General features: G+C 43.8%; 1 protein-coding gene across 1 annotated transcript; it reads right to left on the bottom strand.

Annotated features, from left to right (window-relative positions):
* Window positions 1–3103: 3103 nt before the first annotated feature.
* On the bottom strand, window positions 3104–7833 carry LOC143935143 (E3 ubiquitin-protein ligase TRIM39-like). The gene has a single exon (XM_077458787.1). It carries the CDS (start codon window positions 7792–7794, stop codon window positions 6151–6153), a length of 1644 nt encoding a protein of 547 aa, XP_077314913.1. The 5' UTR covers window positions 7795–7833; the 3' UTR covers window positions 3104–6150.
* Between the last annotated feature and the right edge of the window lie 5899 nt (window positions 7834–13732).

Below are 13732 nucleotides of genomic sequence, written 5' to 3' on the forward strand. Positions count from 1 at the left end.
GTTGAGGTCAGGACTGTCAAGTTCCTCCATCCCAAACTTGCTCATCCATGTCTTTATGGACCGTGCTTTGTGCACTGGTCCAAATCATTTGGCGGAGGGGGGGATTCTGGTGTGGGGTTGTCTTTCAGGGGTTGGGCTTGACCCCCTTAGTTCCTGTGAAGGAAACGCTAATGCCCCGTACACACGATCGGACAATCCGACAACAAAATCCACTGATTTTTCCAACGGATTTTGGCTCAAACTTGTCTTGCATACGCACAGCCACACAAATCTTGTCGGAAATTCCAAACGTCAAGAACGCGGTGACGTACAACATGTACGAGGAGCTGAGAAAAATTAAGTTCAGTAGCCAGTGCGGCTCTTCTGCTTGATTCCGAGCGTTTGCGGAACTTTGTGCGTCGGAATTGTGTACACACAATCGGAATTTACAACAACGGATTTTGTTGTGGGAAAATCCAGATCTCAAATTTTGTGTGACGGAAATTCCGATGGAAAATGTCCGATGGAGCCCACACACGGTCGGAAATTTCCGACAACAAGCTCCCATCAAACCTTTTCTGTCGGAATATCCGTCCGTGTGTACGGGGCATTAAGGTGTCAGCAAACCAAGACATTTTGGACAATTTCATGTTCCCTTTGTGGGAACAGTTTGGGGACGGCCCCTTCCTGTTCCAACATGACTGCACACCAGTGCACAAAGCAAGGTCCATAAAGACATGGATGAGCGAATTTGGGGTGGAGGAACTTGACTGGCCTGGACAGAGTCCTGACCCAATAGAACACCTTGATGAATTCGAGTGGAAACTACAAGCCAGGCCTTCTCGGCCAACATCAGTGCCTGACCTCACAAATGCTCTTCTGGAAGAATGGTCAAACCTTTCCATAGACACACTTCTAAACCTTGTGGACAACCTTCCGAGAAGAGTTGAAGCTGTTATAGCTGCAAAGGGTGGGATGCCATTAAAGTTCATGTGCGTGTAAAGGCAGGTGTCCCAATACTTATGGAAATATAGCGTATGTCAGTTCATAAGCTTGATATTGCAACTTGCAAGTGCGGGGCCTGCGGGCACGTTCCCGAGTCCAGCATTTGCGTCCACGGACACGAATGCCGGATTCGGCCCCACCCCCCCACCACTCACGTCATTGGATTTAATTGACAGCGGCAGGAGCCAATGGCTGTGCTGCTATCAATCTATCCAATCAAGAGCCGGGACCCCGTGGAGAGAGGAACAGCACATTCCGCTGAACAGATGAAGGGGCTCAGGTAAGTAAAACGGGGGGGGGGGGGGGGGGGAATTGGGTGCCGGTCACTGCCAGGTGTTTTTTCACCTTAATGCATAGGAGGCACGAGGGTTTACAACCCCTTTAAGTATTTAGGGGCTGTAGTGGGAGCTAGCCAAGCTTGCCATTTTATTTTTTTTATTATGTTTTTTTTTTTTTTTTTTTTAAGTTTAGCACGTCACAATACATAGTTACATAGTTACATTTTAAGGCCTCTTGCACACGATACTCCTGTTTGAGCATCTACTTTTCCAGACGTTTTATTTTTGTACATATTTGCGCTCACGCAGTTTTTCCGCGTAAATTCACGCACGCGCGCGAAAAATTAATCTCCCGTTTACCTTAGGCACGATATGTAAATGTGAAAAAAATATCAACTGAATATATAAACTCGCACTAAATGGTGTAAAAAAAAAAAAAGTAAATGAGTGAAATAAAAATGCAGCTGCTACACACAAAGTGCTAATCACTTGAAAAACATAAAAAATTTAATATATCGCTCGCAAACACAATGCATAAATATCCCAATGTATAGTAAACCAAATAATGTCCAAACGAAAAGTGACAAAAAGTGCTCCAATCCGAAGGTAGACAGTGCAAAAGGCTTCAGAAATATTTATAATATGTAAATGGGCATTTGCACACATTTTTTGTACGAAAACGCGCACATTTGTTAAGGGTTAGGCCCCTTTCACACTGGGGCGGGCGCTAGCGGGGTGGTTTTAACTCCCGTTAGCGGCCGAAAAAGGGTTAAAACTGCCCGCAAAGCGGCGCTTTGCCGGCGGTATTGCCGCCCTGTCCCATTGATTTCAATGGGTAGGAGCAGTTTAGGAGCGGTGAATACACCGCTCCTTCACCGCTCCAAAGATGCGGCTAGCAGGACTTTTTTCACCGTCCTGCCAGCGCACCGCTCCAGTGTGAAAGCCGGAGGAGTGAAAGGGTTATTTTTAGCGCTGTAACCCCTGAAAACCGCCCCAGTGTGAAAGGGGCCTTAAGGTTTCTCCTTGAAGAACAAGGCTAGGTGATCAGAAAAGGGGCCTTCCCAAAGGTCAAAGGTCAGGAGGCGGGTCCCCAGAGGTCAATGGTCAAGAGGCGCGGCTGACCCATACCCACCAAAGTGTACCGCCTACCCCAATTTAGTTGGAGGGAACCTAAAGTCAACTTTTATTGGAGTTATTGAATATTTGTGGGTTTTGCAAAATAAGAGCCATAAAAAATAATAAATGTTGGTCATGATTGGCTGTTGAAGGGTATTACCTGCTGGTCAACATCCGCGGATTACAGACTCATGCACGCTGGATTAAAAAAAAAAATGCTAATTTTACAGGCGTTTGGATTTTTTATTTTTTTTTTTTTTTTGTTTGTAAATGCACCTCCATATTAGCCAATATCAGGATTTTTAGAAGAAGAGCGTTTACAGACTAAGAAAACGCCCCCCCCCCCAAAAAAAAAGCAGAAAAAAATGCAAAACGCATATAAACACAGTGTTTGTATCCGTGTAGCTTTTTTTTTTTTTTTTTATTACGGATCTGAACATGGATGCATTGTTGTCAATGGGACGATGCTTGCGGCTGCGAAAAGATCCGGAATACAGCGTTGTGTTCAGAGCCATAAATAAAAGAAAGAACAAAAATAATAGAAAATGTTATGTCTGAGTGCAGGAATGCACACGCATACGCAAGTATATAGGAGCACATATACATGTAGATTGCAACAATGGTGGCTAGAAGAGGATGAAAACGTTTTTTTGTTGTTTTTTTTTGCGTGTGAGGGTGGGGATAACGGCGGTGCAAAATAACACAGACGTGGTCGATGTTCGGTGTGTGATTTCATCCACTATTTTTATATATCCATAATAATTGTTTTATACACTTAAAATAACACATAAGCTTCCATTAATTCCATTCCTGTAATAAATGTATATAATTCCAGTGTTATGATAATAAATGTAAATATTTCCATTCTTATAATAATTAATGTATATAATCCCCAGAGATTAGAGAAATATCATCAACCTTTTAGCCCTTGTTGTTCACACCAGCGTGGCTTTGAAATTGCGTTAATTCAGCCGCAGATCAGTGCGATTTGGACCTTCCATTTCACTGCGGCTTGGGACTTCATTTAACAGAAGTCAATGCGAGTCACAATGAAATCGCGAAAAAAAAAGCACAAGTCGCTGCAACTTGAGTCGCAACATTTTGACCGGTTCCATTAGCGGTAATGGGGCGCGACTTGTCATGCGATTTTGAACTGTCAAATCGCATGATAAATCTCACTGGTGTGAACCAGGGCTTAATACTGTAAGTCTTTAATTTCTTTATAACATCATCAATAGTCTTCCCTCGTTCTATTTGTTTCTCTCTTGTCCTTTGACATGATTTGTATGGGCCCAGTCACACCGTTGTGTTAGGTTAGCTCAGGTCCGTTGGGCCCCAATCACACCAGCTGCGTCGTGTTTTTGGATCGGCGCCGTTTATTTTGAATGGGTCTCCCTCCGCTCCAAAAACACACCAAATAACTTTTTGGCACTGAGCCAGGCATGTCTGACATTGTGTGTTTTACTGCAATTTTAATGCGTTTTGTTGCAAAAAACACGTCACTTGGGATGCCTTTAAGGAAAAAAATAAACAAATAATGGCACTGCAAACGCGTTGCGCGTGTTTAGTGTGAACGAGGCCTTAATGCATGATATGCTGCAAGTTAATGTGTGTTGCCTGCAGACAGTCCGTTCAACTAAACGGCTTGCCTAAGGCCGCGTACTGTCTGCCCAACTTAGTCCACTGAACAGTGTTTCAGCGGACAATCCGCTCGTGTGTGGGCTTCAGCTGACTTTTTCAGCGGACAGTCTGACGAACAAAGTCTTGCGGAATTTCCGTAAGACAGTCCGTTCAAACTTGGTTTTGTCCGTCCAAACTTGGTTTCAGCGGACAGTCCGCTCGTGTGTAGGCAAGTTGGACGGACTAAGTATGGCGCATGCTCAGAAAGGGTTTACACGGCCGAAGGTTGCATTGCAGTGTATAGGACGTCGTTTTTCTAGTCCCGTCGTACGTGCTGTACAAGTCATCACGCACGCTTTCAGCGGACTGTCTGCTCATCGTGTGTGGTCAAGTCCGTTCATGCTAATTTTGAACGGACTGTTTGTCGGATTGTCTGCCGAACTTAGTTGGGCAGACAGTCCGCCCGTGTGTACGCGGCCTAAGGCACAATAAAGACACAGGCAGCATTTTTTTTTTTTTTTTTTTTATAAATCTTTATTTATCAAAACATCTTTTACAATTTTTATCATCTAACATTTATAAATCCATTCTCTACATCACAATGTTGAAGTAGAAAAGATGTAGCTGGATAGCCGCACTCCGAATTATTCAACTTTTTTTTTAAAAAATTAATTAAAATCATAGCATCTAGGCTGGTAAACAGACTAACTGTACAGCCACTGACATGTTTCACACCGAACACGGGGGTTTACCAGCCTAGATGCTATGATTTTAATTACATTTTTGAAATAAAGTTGAATAATTCGGAGAGCGGCTATCCAGCTACATCTTTTCTACTTCAGTTCCTGTTGCAAACAGAGCCAGCACCCTGTGGGATTGTGGAGACAGCTGTTTTGGGAGAAGTCATTACCTTAGAGCGGTAATTTTTTGTATTTACATCACAATTTTGTCGGATTACTTTCTATTTTTACTTAACTATCCTTTACATATCTATTAACTTTATTATCTAAATTACCATTTACTATTCTTTTATTAAATCTGTAACCCTATTTAGCTCCCTATCTCTTACACACTCATACATCTCCCCTTTACACACACACACAGGCTACAACAACAAAAAATGTTTTCGTTCACTGCACAATGCGAGTTTGGAGTGCCATTAAAGGATGATTGCAGTGAATGTGCGAGATCTATGGGGCCCTCAGTGCTCTGAAATTAAAGCAGAGCTAAATACAAAGCGTCGTCTTCATGGATGGAGTAAGGGGTGGTTATAACAGCTGTCAGTGTTTTATCGCCATCTGTGTCCCATTGGAGAGATTTCCCTCCACTTCCTGTCCCGTAGCCAAAACAGGAAGTGAGGGGAAATGCCTTCAAAGTGAGAAAATTCCTGGTAATTGCCAGAACTAGTGTCCCCATTGGAGGATTTCCCTCTATTGCGGTGCTGGTGGGATTTTCTTTCACTCTTGGTGATGACGGATAAACAGGACAAATTGAAAAAGTGAAACTCCCTAACAGGGGCACAGACAGAAAAAAAAAAAACCTGACGGGGTCTAATTCCTCTCTACTCTATCCAAAATAAAAAAAAAAAACAAGCTTTGTCTTTAGTTATTTAAGAAAGTTAGCTAAGAAATGAACAACTGGATCAAAAATGAAATCATGAAATCATGAAATCAAAAAAGAAAACAAATGCAGCCACCATATCTAAGGAATGGTGAGCTGCAATCTATTATATATATATTTTTTTAGATTTAGATATACTATAAGGCTAAGTTTAGACCTTTGCATGTCGGCAACACCCGTAAAATTGAGCACTTTCCGGAAATGCGCTGCACTTCATCAGACGCACAGCGATTCTATTAGCTGTTAAGGGCACCCCCATGCATCTACAAATGCCGCAACACAATGCAGTTCAGTGCATTTTGGAAAAGAATCAGGCACTCTTTTTCTGCGTTTCTCGCATGTAGGGCAGCCCATTGAAATGAACGGGCTGCCCTACGTGCAACGTGCGGCAATGCGCCTGCGCTTGGTCACACACATAGGAGTAAACCTAAATTTTGGACTGGTAGACTAAGTACAGTATTTGCACCCATGTTCATCATCCTAGACATGTCAGGATATTACAGTCATCAGTTTTAAGTGGATTCCCGTAGCATCACTCAGTGCTGGACCCTATTGAATGGCTATTCACCCAATCAGGTTCATGGCTGAGGGATTCAGTGGTGCTCTTGATTCTTACCCAGCTGTCCTTGTACCACCAGTCCCCCCATACATAGAAGGCAGCATGGAGGGGCTCGGTGAAGGTGGCGGTGAAGGTGTGTAGGTGTTGGATGGGGTCAGACAGTTCATAAAAAGAGATCTGCCCGGCCTCGTAATCAAGATAGATTCTGATCTTATCACTGGTAATATTCTGGGGTATCTGTATAATGTGACCGTCATGTCTGCCGGAATATTGGTTATACCACCTCCACAAGCATAGTCTGCGCAAGCACCAGGAGCGGCTGTTCTCTCCAATGATGGACTGGTCCCCCCTTCGCTCTATACTGGGGTAACACACCCCGATCCCCCAACCTCCTGACCTACCGGTCTCCACATCCCAGTAATGGCGCCCCGAGGAGAAGCTCTTGGTACTCATGACCTGATATTTCTCAAATCTTTCTGGGATCTCTGTATTCTTTTGGTCCACCTGTGACCAACGCACCATCCTTAATGTATGCAACATTTTGAGGTTGTTGGCAGCTGTGTTTGGATCCAGCGTTAGGTCAGTGGGGTCCCGCGTGTAAAATAAAACGTTTGCGCATTTCATAATATCAGAAAAACCTGCGTGTAATGTGTCTGAGAAAGTCAGATCTCCAACATCTGTGATCTTTGTATCATCTTGGTCCTCGGCATCAGAAAAGTCTTCTTTGTCTGAGCCCCGGTCTTGTAGGACGGTCAGCGGGTCTGCCGTGTTAATCATCTCTTCAATGTGCCGCATCTTCCTAGACAGCTTGCCCTTCTTTGTTTCCAGTTGGCGGATCAGATTGGAGACGGAGGACAAAATCTTCTCTTCTTGCTTGGAGGTTTCTCTCAAGACTTTCTTCTCCAGGTCTTCCAGCTGCCCCCTGATGTCTCTGAACAGGGCAGAGACTCTCTCGGTCACTCTGGCTGCTTTTTCTTGTGTGGCTGTCCGGCATTCCTGCAGTCTATGGACCTTGTCTTCAGTCTCTTCCTTCCTAGTTGTCATCATCTCCAGAACATTTCGGAGTTTCTTCTTCTTCTTCTCTGAAGCTTCATCCAGTGACTCCATCAGGTGTCCTCTATGTTCTTCAAGCAACCTGCAGGACTCACAGATACATTCAGAATCCTCGACACAGTAATGTTCTAGTATGTTCTTGTGGATGGAGCATTTTCTATCTCTTACAGACATGGTAGGTGGAATTAAAGCATGTTGTACTGTCCCGTTATGTCTCCTTAGATGGTTATCACACATGGAGGTCTCGCACTGCAAGCAGGACTTAGCAGCTGGAACACGTGATTCGCAATAAGTGCAGTAGACTCCGGTCTCATCTTCATCTGGTTGACTGTATCGAAAAACCTTTGCTATATTAAGAAGCCTCACGTTTATCTTCAGTTCGGGCCTCTTCCCATATATTTGCTTACATTCTGGGCATTTAGAGTCCCCCCTTCCCTGGTGGTCCCAAGCCTGGGTTATACAGTTCCGGCAAAAGCTGTGTCCGCATGGCAGGGTCACTGGATCGACGTAAATGTCTATGCAGATGGAGCAACGGAGCTCGGAGCTCAAATCAGCAGTCTCCATTCTTAAAGCCAGGCAAGAAAGTGAAGAAAAAAAAGTTTACTTCAAATCTAGACAAACCAGTTTTACTATCTTCAGGCCTGAGAAAGAAAAAAAAAAAAAAAAACGCCCAGGGTGTGTCTTGGTATTCCAATTACAATTATATACTTTCGGATTTTCTATGAGACATTATCAGACGTGAAAAAAAAAATAATTCAGGTCGACTAGAAGGCACAAAATGGGCAAATCCAAGGGCCAAGTTCACCAGCAGAGCACACCCAATGACTCACCAGACCCAGAACTAACACGACTCCTAGAATTATTTTTTCTTCTTTTTTATTTTACATTTAATTGCTAGATTGGCTAACATTTCTTTCTTTTTATTTTATTTATTTTATTTTTTATTATTATTTTATTAGAAGAAATATGTGGTGTACAAATAAAGAGTACTGCAAACAATAGTAAGCAGAAAATTACGACTGCCTAACTTTTCTACATAATTTTTCTTTTATTGAATACATTTTGTATACTGTAGGTTATGATGGGAATGAGCTCAAAGCAACTTTTGGTGACCCTTCATTGGGGCAAAAGTTCTCTTTGAAATAATTTTGATACCTAATCCCTTATTAATATATAATATAATAAATATAATATTACAGATAACGCCACCTCTCAATAGGACTTCAAAGACGAGCACAGTTTGCATATGCTCCAACTTTTATTAGGATTTTTTTTCTTCTGTGTCTGGTAGACTGGCCAACTTTTCTTTTTTTTCTTCTTCTTTTTTTTTTTACATTTAATTGCTAGATTTTTTTCTTTTTCTTTTATTTTTTATTATTATTTTATTAGAAGAAATATGTGGTGTACAAATAAAGAGTACTGCAAACAATAGTAAGCAGAAAATTACGACTGCCTAACTTTTCTACATAATTTTTCTTTTATTGAATAAATTGTGTATAGATGATGACATTCAGAAGCAAAACGGATAAATGTGGCACTGATGTGTAGCTCAGTATTCTGAGACACTGAATGGTTATTTTGGAGACCTGGGTTTGAATCCTACTGCTGTCCAGTATTTAATCTGTGCTGCTACACGGTTGGTTGATGATAGTTGGAGACCAGGGCTCAAATCCTGGTTCCATTCATTTACTGTATGTTGCGTAGACCTGATGACACTGATACTCAATTGCATGTTCAGGCTGAGAGCTGGGTCAGGGTTAGCAGCCAAACCAGTATTGTTGGAGACCTCGAATCCTGTTTTTGATTCCAGTTAATTCCCTGTGTGTTGTATAGACCTGATGAGGACATTGAGATACTTCAGGCTGAGAGTTGGCCCAGAGGGTTCGCAGCCAGGTATTGTTCCAACATGATCTGTTGGATGTTGACCAGAGCTCTAATCCTGGTTTTGGTTCCAATTTATTCCCGGTATGTGGTGTAGACATGATGATACTGAGATATGTCACATGACTGCTCAGGCTGGGAGTTGCCTCAGAGGGTTAGCAGCCAGCATCCATCATGCTCATTTGGATGCTAATCGATATTGCTGGAGACCAGGGATCTAAGCCGCATTATGGTTGCAGTTTATTCCCAGTATATGGTGTAGACCTAATGAGGACATTTATAAGCACAGCGCTGATGTGTAGCTCAGTATTCTGAGTACCAGAGTATGTGTTTGTGGAGACCTGGGTTCAAATCCCAGGGCTGACCAGAATTTTATCTATGCTGGTTGATGATAGTTGGAGACCAGGGCTCAAATCGGCATTGAGCTACGTTGAGCTGAGAGCTAGCTCTGACAGCTAGTAGCCATGTCGTGATTAGTTTGATCCTGGTGGATTAATGGAGACCAGGGATCGAATCTTGGTTTTGGTTGCAGTTTGTTCCCTGAATGTTGTGTAGGCCTAATGAGGACATTGAGATACTTTGCACCACCTGCTCAGGCTGAGAGTTGGCTCAGAGGGTTAGCAGCCAGGTGCTGAACCAACATGATCTGTTGGATGTTGACCAGGGCTTGAATCCTGGGTTTGGTTTCAACTTATGTTGAAGACCCGAAGACTCTGAGATATGTAATCTTGTTGCTCAGGCTGAGAGTTGGCTCAGAGGGCTTACCAGCCAGCATCCACCATGATCACTTAGATGCCATCCAGGATTGTTGGAGAGCAGAGATTGAATACTGGTATTGGTTCCAGTTTATTCCTTGTATATTGTGTAGACCTAATGAGGACGTTTAGAAGTACAGCATTGATGTGTAGCTCAGTATTCTGAGTACCAGAGTATGTGCTTTCAGGGACCTGGGTTTGAATCCCAGGGATAGCCAGAAGTTTATCTATGCTGGTTGATGATAGTTGGAGACCAGGGCTCAAATCGGCATTGAGCTACATCAAGCTGAGAGCTGGCTCTGTCAGCTAGTAGCCATGGCATGATTAGTTTGATCCTGGTGGATTAATGGAGACCAGGGATTGAATCTTGGTTTTGGTTGCAGTTTGTTCCCTGAATGTTGTGTAGGCCTAATGAGGACATTGAGATAATTTGCACCACCTGCTCAGGCTGAGAGTTGGCTCAGAGGCTCAGCAGCCAGGTGCTGAGCCAATATGATCTGTTGGATGTTGACCAGGGCTTGAATCCTGGGTTTGGTTTCAACTTATGTTGAAGACCTGATGACACTGAGATATGTAATCTTGTCACTCAGGCTGAGAGTTGGCTCACAGGGCTTACCAGCCAGCATCCACCATGATCACTTAGATGCCATCCAGAATTGTTGGAGAGCAGAGATTGAATTCTGGTATTGGTTCCAGTTTATTCCTTGTATATTGTGTAGACCTAATGAGGACATTTAGAAGCACAAATGGTAAATGTGGCACTGATGTGTAGCTCAGTATTCTGAGGACAACTGTGTTTGTTATTGGCAACCTGGGTTCAAATCCCAGTGCTAGCCAGAATTTAATCTGTGCTGTTTCAGGTTTGGTTGATGATAGTTGGAGACCAGGGCTCAAATCCCGGTTTTGAGTTCAGTGAATACCCTGTGTTTTGTATAGCCCTGATGAGGACATTGCAATATGTTTGTGTAGACCCGATGACACTGAGATACATCAATTGCATGTTAAGGCTGGGAGGTGGGGAGGGGTTAGCAGCCAAACTTTTATTGTTGGAGTTCAAGGCTCGAAACCTGGTTTTGGTTCCAATTTATTCCTGATATGTCAACAGTACAGGCAGAGAGTTGGCTCAGAGGGCAAACCAGCCAGCGTCCACCATGTTCAGGTAGATATCATCTGGGATTGCTGGTGACCAGGGATCGAATCCTGGTTTTGGTTCCAGTTTATTCCCTGAATATTGTGTAGACCTAATGAGGACATTTAGAAGCAGAAATGGTAAATATGGCACTGATGTGTGGCTCAGTATTCTGAAGACCAACATATGTGTTTTTGGAGACCTGGGTTCGAATCCCAGTGCTGTCCAGTATTTTGATGCTGTTTCAGGGTTGGTTGATGATAGTTGGAGACCAGGGCATTGTGTCAAGATGAGAGTTGGCTCAGAGGGCTAGCAGCCATGTGCTAATTCAGCATGAACAGTTTGATCCTGGTGGATTAATGGAGACCAGGGATCGAATCCTAGTTTTGTTTCCAGTTTATTCCCTGAATATAGTGTAGACCTAATGAGGACATTCAGAAGCGGAAATGGTAAATGTGGTACTGATGTGTAGCTCAGTATTCTAAAGACCACAGTATGTGTTTTTGGAGACCTGGGTTCGAATCCCAGTGCTGCCCAGAATTTTGATGCTGTTTCAGGGTTGGTTGATGATAGTTGGAGACCAGGGCATTGTGTCAAGATGAGAGTTGGCTCAGAGGGTTAGCAGCCATGTGCTAATTCAGCATGAACAGTTTGACCCTGGTGGATTAATGGAGACCAGGGATTGAATCCTGGTTTTGGTTGCAGTTTATTCCCTGAAGGTTGGGTAGGCCTAATGAGGACATTGAGATACTTTGATTTGATGCTCAGGCTGAGAGTTGGCTCAGAGGGTTAGCAGCCAGGAACTGATCTAGCAGTGGTGTTGGAGTTCCTGGTTCTGGTCTCGGTGCTGACTCCTTGGAATGGTCACTAATTCCTGTTAATGGGGATGACTAGGACTATATAATATAAAGTGGCTGTCTGTGACCTGGCAGCCACTATAAAGGAGGGTCTTACTTTTTTGCCGTCTGAGAAACTCCCAGCTGTAGGTGCTTTTCTACAGCTGGGAGCCCAGTGATAAAGTGACCTGTGAGGATTCGATCCAGGGTCTCCAGCATGAGAGGCAGAGCAGCTACTCCCTGAGCCAACTGGCTGCCCTGATACTTGAGACAGTAAGTGGTCGGTATTGACATGCAGGGGTCAGGAGGAGACATACAGATCAGTTGTTAGTGTTCATACCTGTGGAAGATCCAAGGGCTTTGGAGAACATGTAATATTTTATGGAGCTTTATTCCAATCTAGAACTTCAAACTGGAAAAATGTAAGGGGCCAGTTTTGATTAATGTGTCCCAATTACAAAGATTTCCGGTCTTGGTGACCATAAATTGAGTAGAAGCCCCCAATGGACTCATTGCCAGAAAAACAAACCTCAAGAAAGGTTAGAAGTAAGGTGTTGGACTCAGATCTTTCATTCATCGGTCAGGGACCATTCATTTAGCTTGTTGGCTGAACCTTGGCAGCTCCACCTTAAATCCCCCCCTAAGTACAGGATTGAGATAACTGGCAGATTAACGTCCGCAATGGGCATGTGCCAATCTTACATGTGCCCTAGTAATAGTAGCGCACGATCATTGTGACTCCTTTTATGAGAACACTTTCATCTAGTATCTTTAGATTGAGTCTAGGGATGAGCTCAGGTATGTTCAGATTCAAGTATGAACCCACTGACTTGTGTGATCCCTCCAGGATGCCATCACTGTACTAGGCCAATCATGAGCAGCTGAGGCATTTCCCAGCCACTTATAATTGGCCCAGTTGATTGCTTCCTGGTGGACTCACTCAAGTGTGTTCAGACTAGGATATGAACATATTTGTGCTAGGAGAAGGAATAAGGGGATATGTGCTTCAAGTAGGAGGGAGATTTGGGCTAACAAAGGGGGGGGGGGGGGCATTTGGGTAAGGTGGGAGAATTTTAGGGCTTGGAATCCTAATTTTGTGAGGTTTTGGCTAGAGGATGGATTTGGATGAATTTGTCCTGGTGGTTAAAATCGAAGGAAGAGGATTGGTGCTTGGGGGGGTAATTGGGGGAATTTGTGCTTGGAGGGTGGATTGGGGGTTGTTGTGCTAGGAGAGGTGATTAGGGGGATTTGTGTTAGGAGAGGGGGGGGGGGGGCAAATTTGTTCTAGTGGAGGAGACTGGGGGGGGGGGTGGGTTGTATTGGGAGGAAGGATGGGGGATTGTGCTAGGAGGGTGGATTTGGGTGGGGAGGAAGCCAGGAAGGGTAATTTGGAGAGGGTTGTGCTAGCAGGGATTTATGCTAGGTGGGGGGGATTTGGGGGAGAGGATTTGTGCTATTTGGTGGGAAAAAGATGTGGGAGGGGCGAAGAAGAACTACAGGTGAAATTTTATTTTATTTTTTGGGGAGGAGGCAAATAGCTGGTCTTGCCTAGGGTCCAAAATCATCTAGCACTGGCCTTGAGCACACGTCCATTGTGAATTTCAATACTCCTTTTTTAAGAACACTTTCAATTAGTATCTTTACATCGAGTCTAGGGAAGAGCTCAGGCATGTTTAGGTCCTAGTCTGAACCCACTTGAGTGATCCCACCACCAAGAAGCCATCACTCCACTGGGCCAATCATAATCAGCCAAGGCATTTCTCAGCCACGTATGATTGGCCCAGCTGATCATTTCCTGGTGGGCTCACTCAGGTGAGTTCCGACTAGGATCTGAACATATCTGAGCTCATCCTTGGTCTCAATCTAAGTATACTAATTGAAAGTGTTCTCATCAAAAGGAG

This window comes from Lithobates pipiens, unplaced genomic scaffold (genome assembly GCF_037356315.1).
Source record: "Lithobates pipiens isolate NorthernLeopardFrog02 unplaced genomic scaffold, aLitPip1_a1.2 Scaffold_28, whole genome shotgun sequence".
Lineage (NCBI taxonomy): Eukaryota > Metazoa > Chordata > Amphibia > Anura > Ranidae > Lithobates > Lithobates pipiens.

Coding starts and splice junctions, on each gene's coding strand:
- LOC143935143 (XM_077458787.1), bottom strand. CDS start 7,794: ATGGAGACTGCTGATTTGAGCTCCGAGCTCCGTTGCTCCATCTGCATA.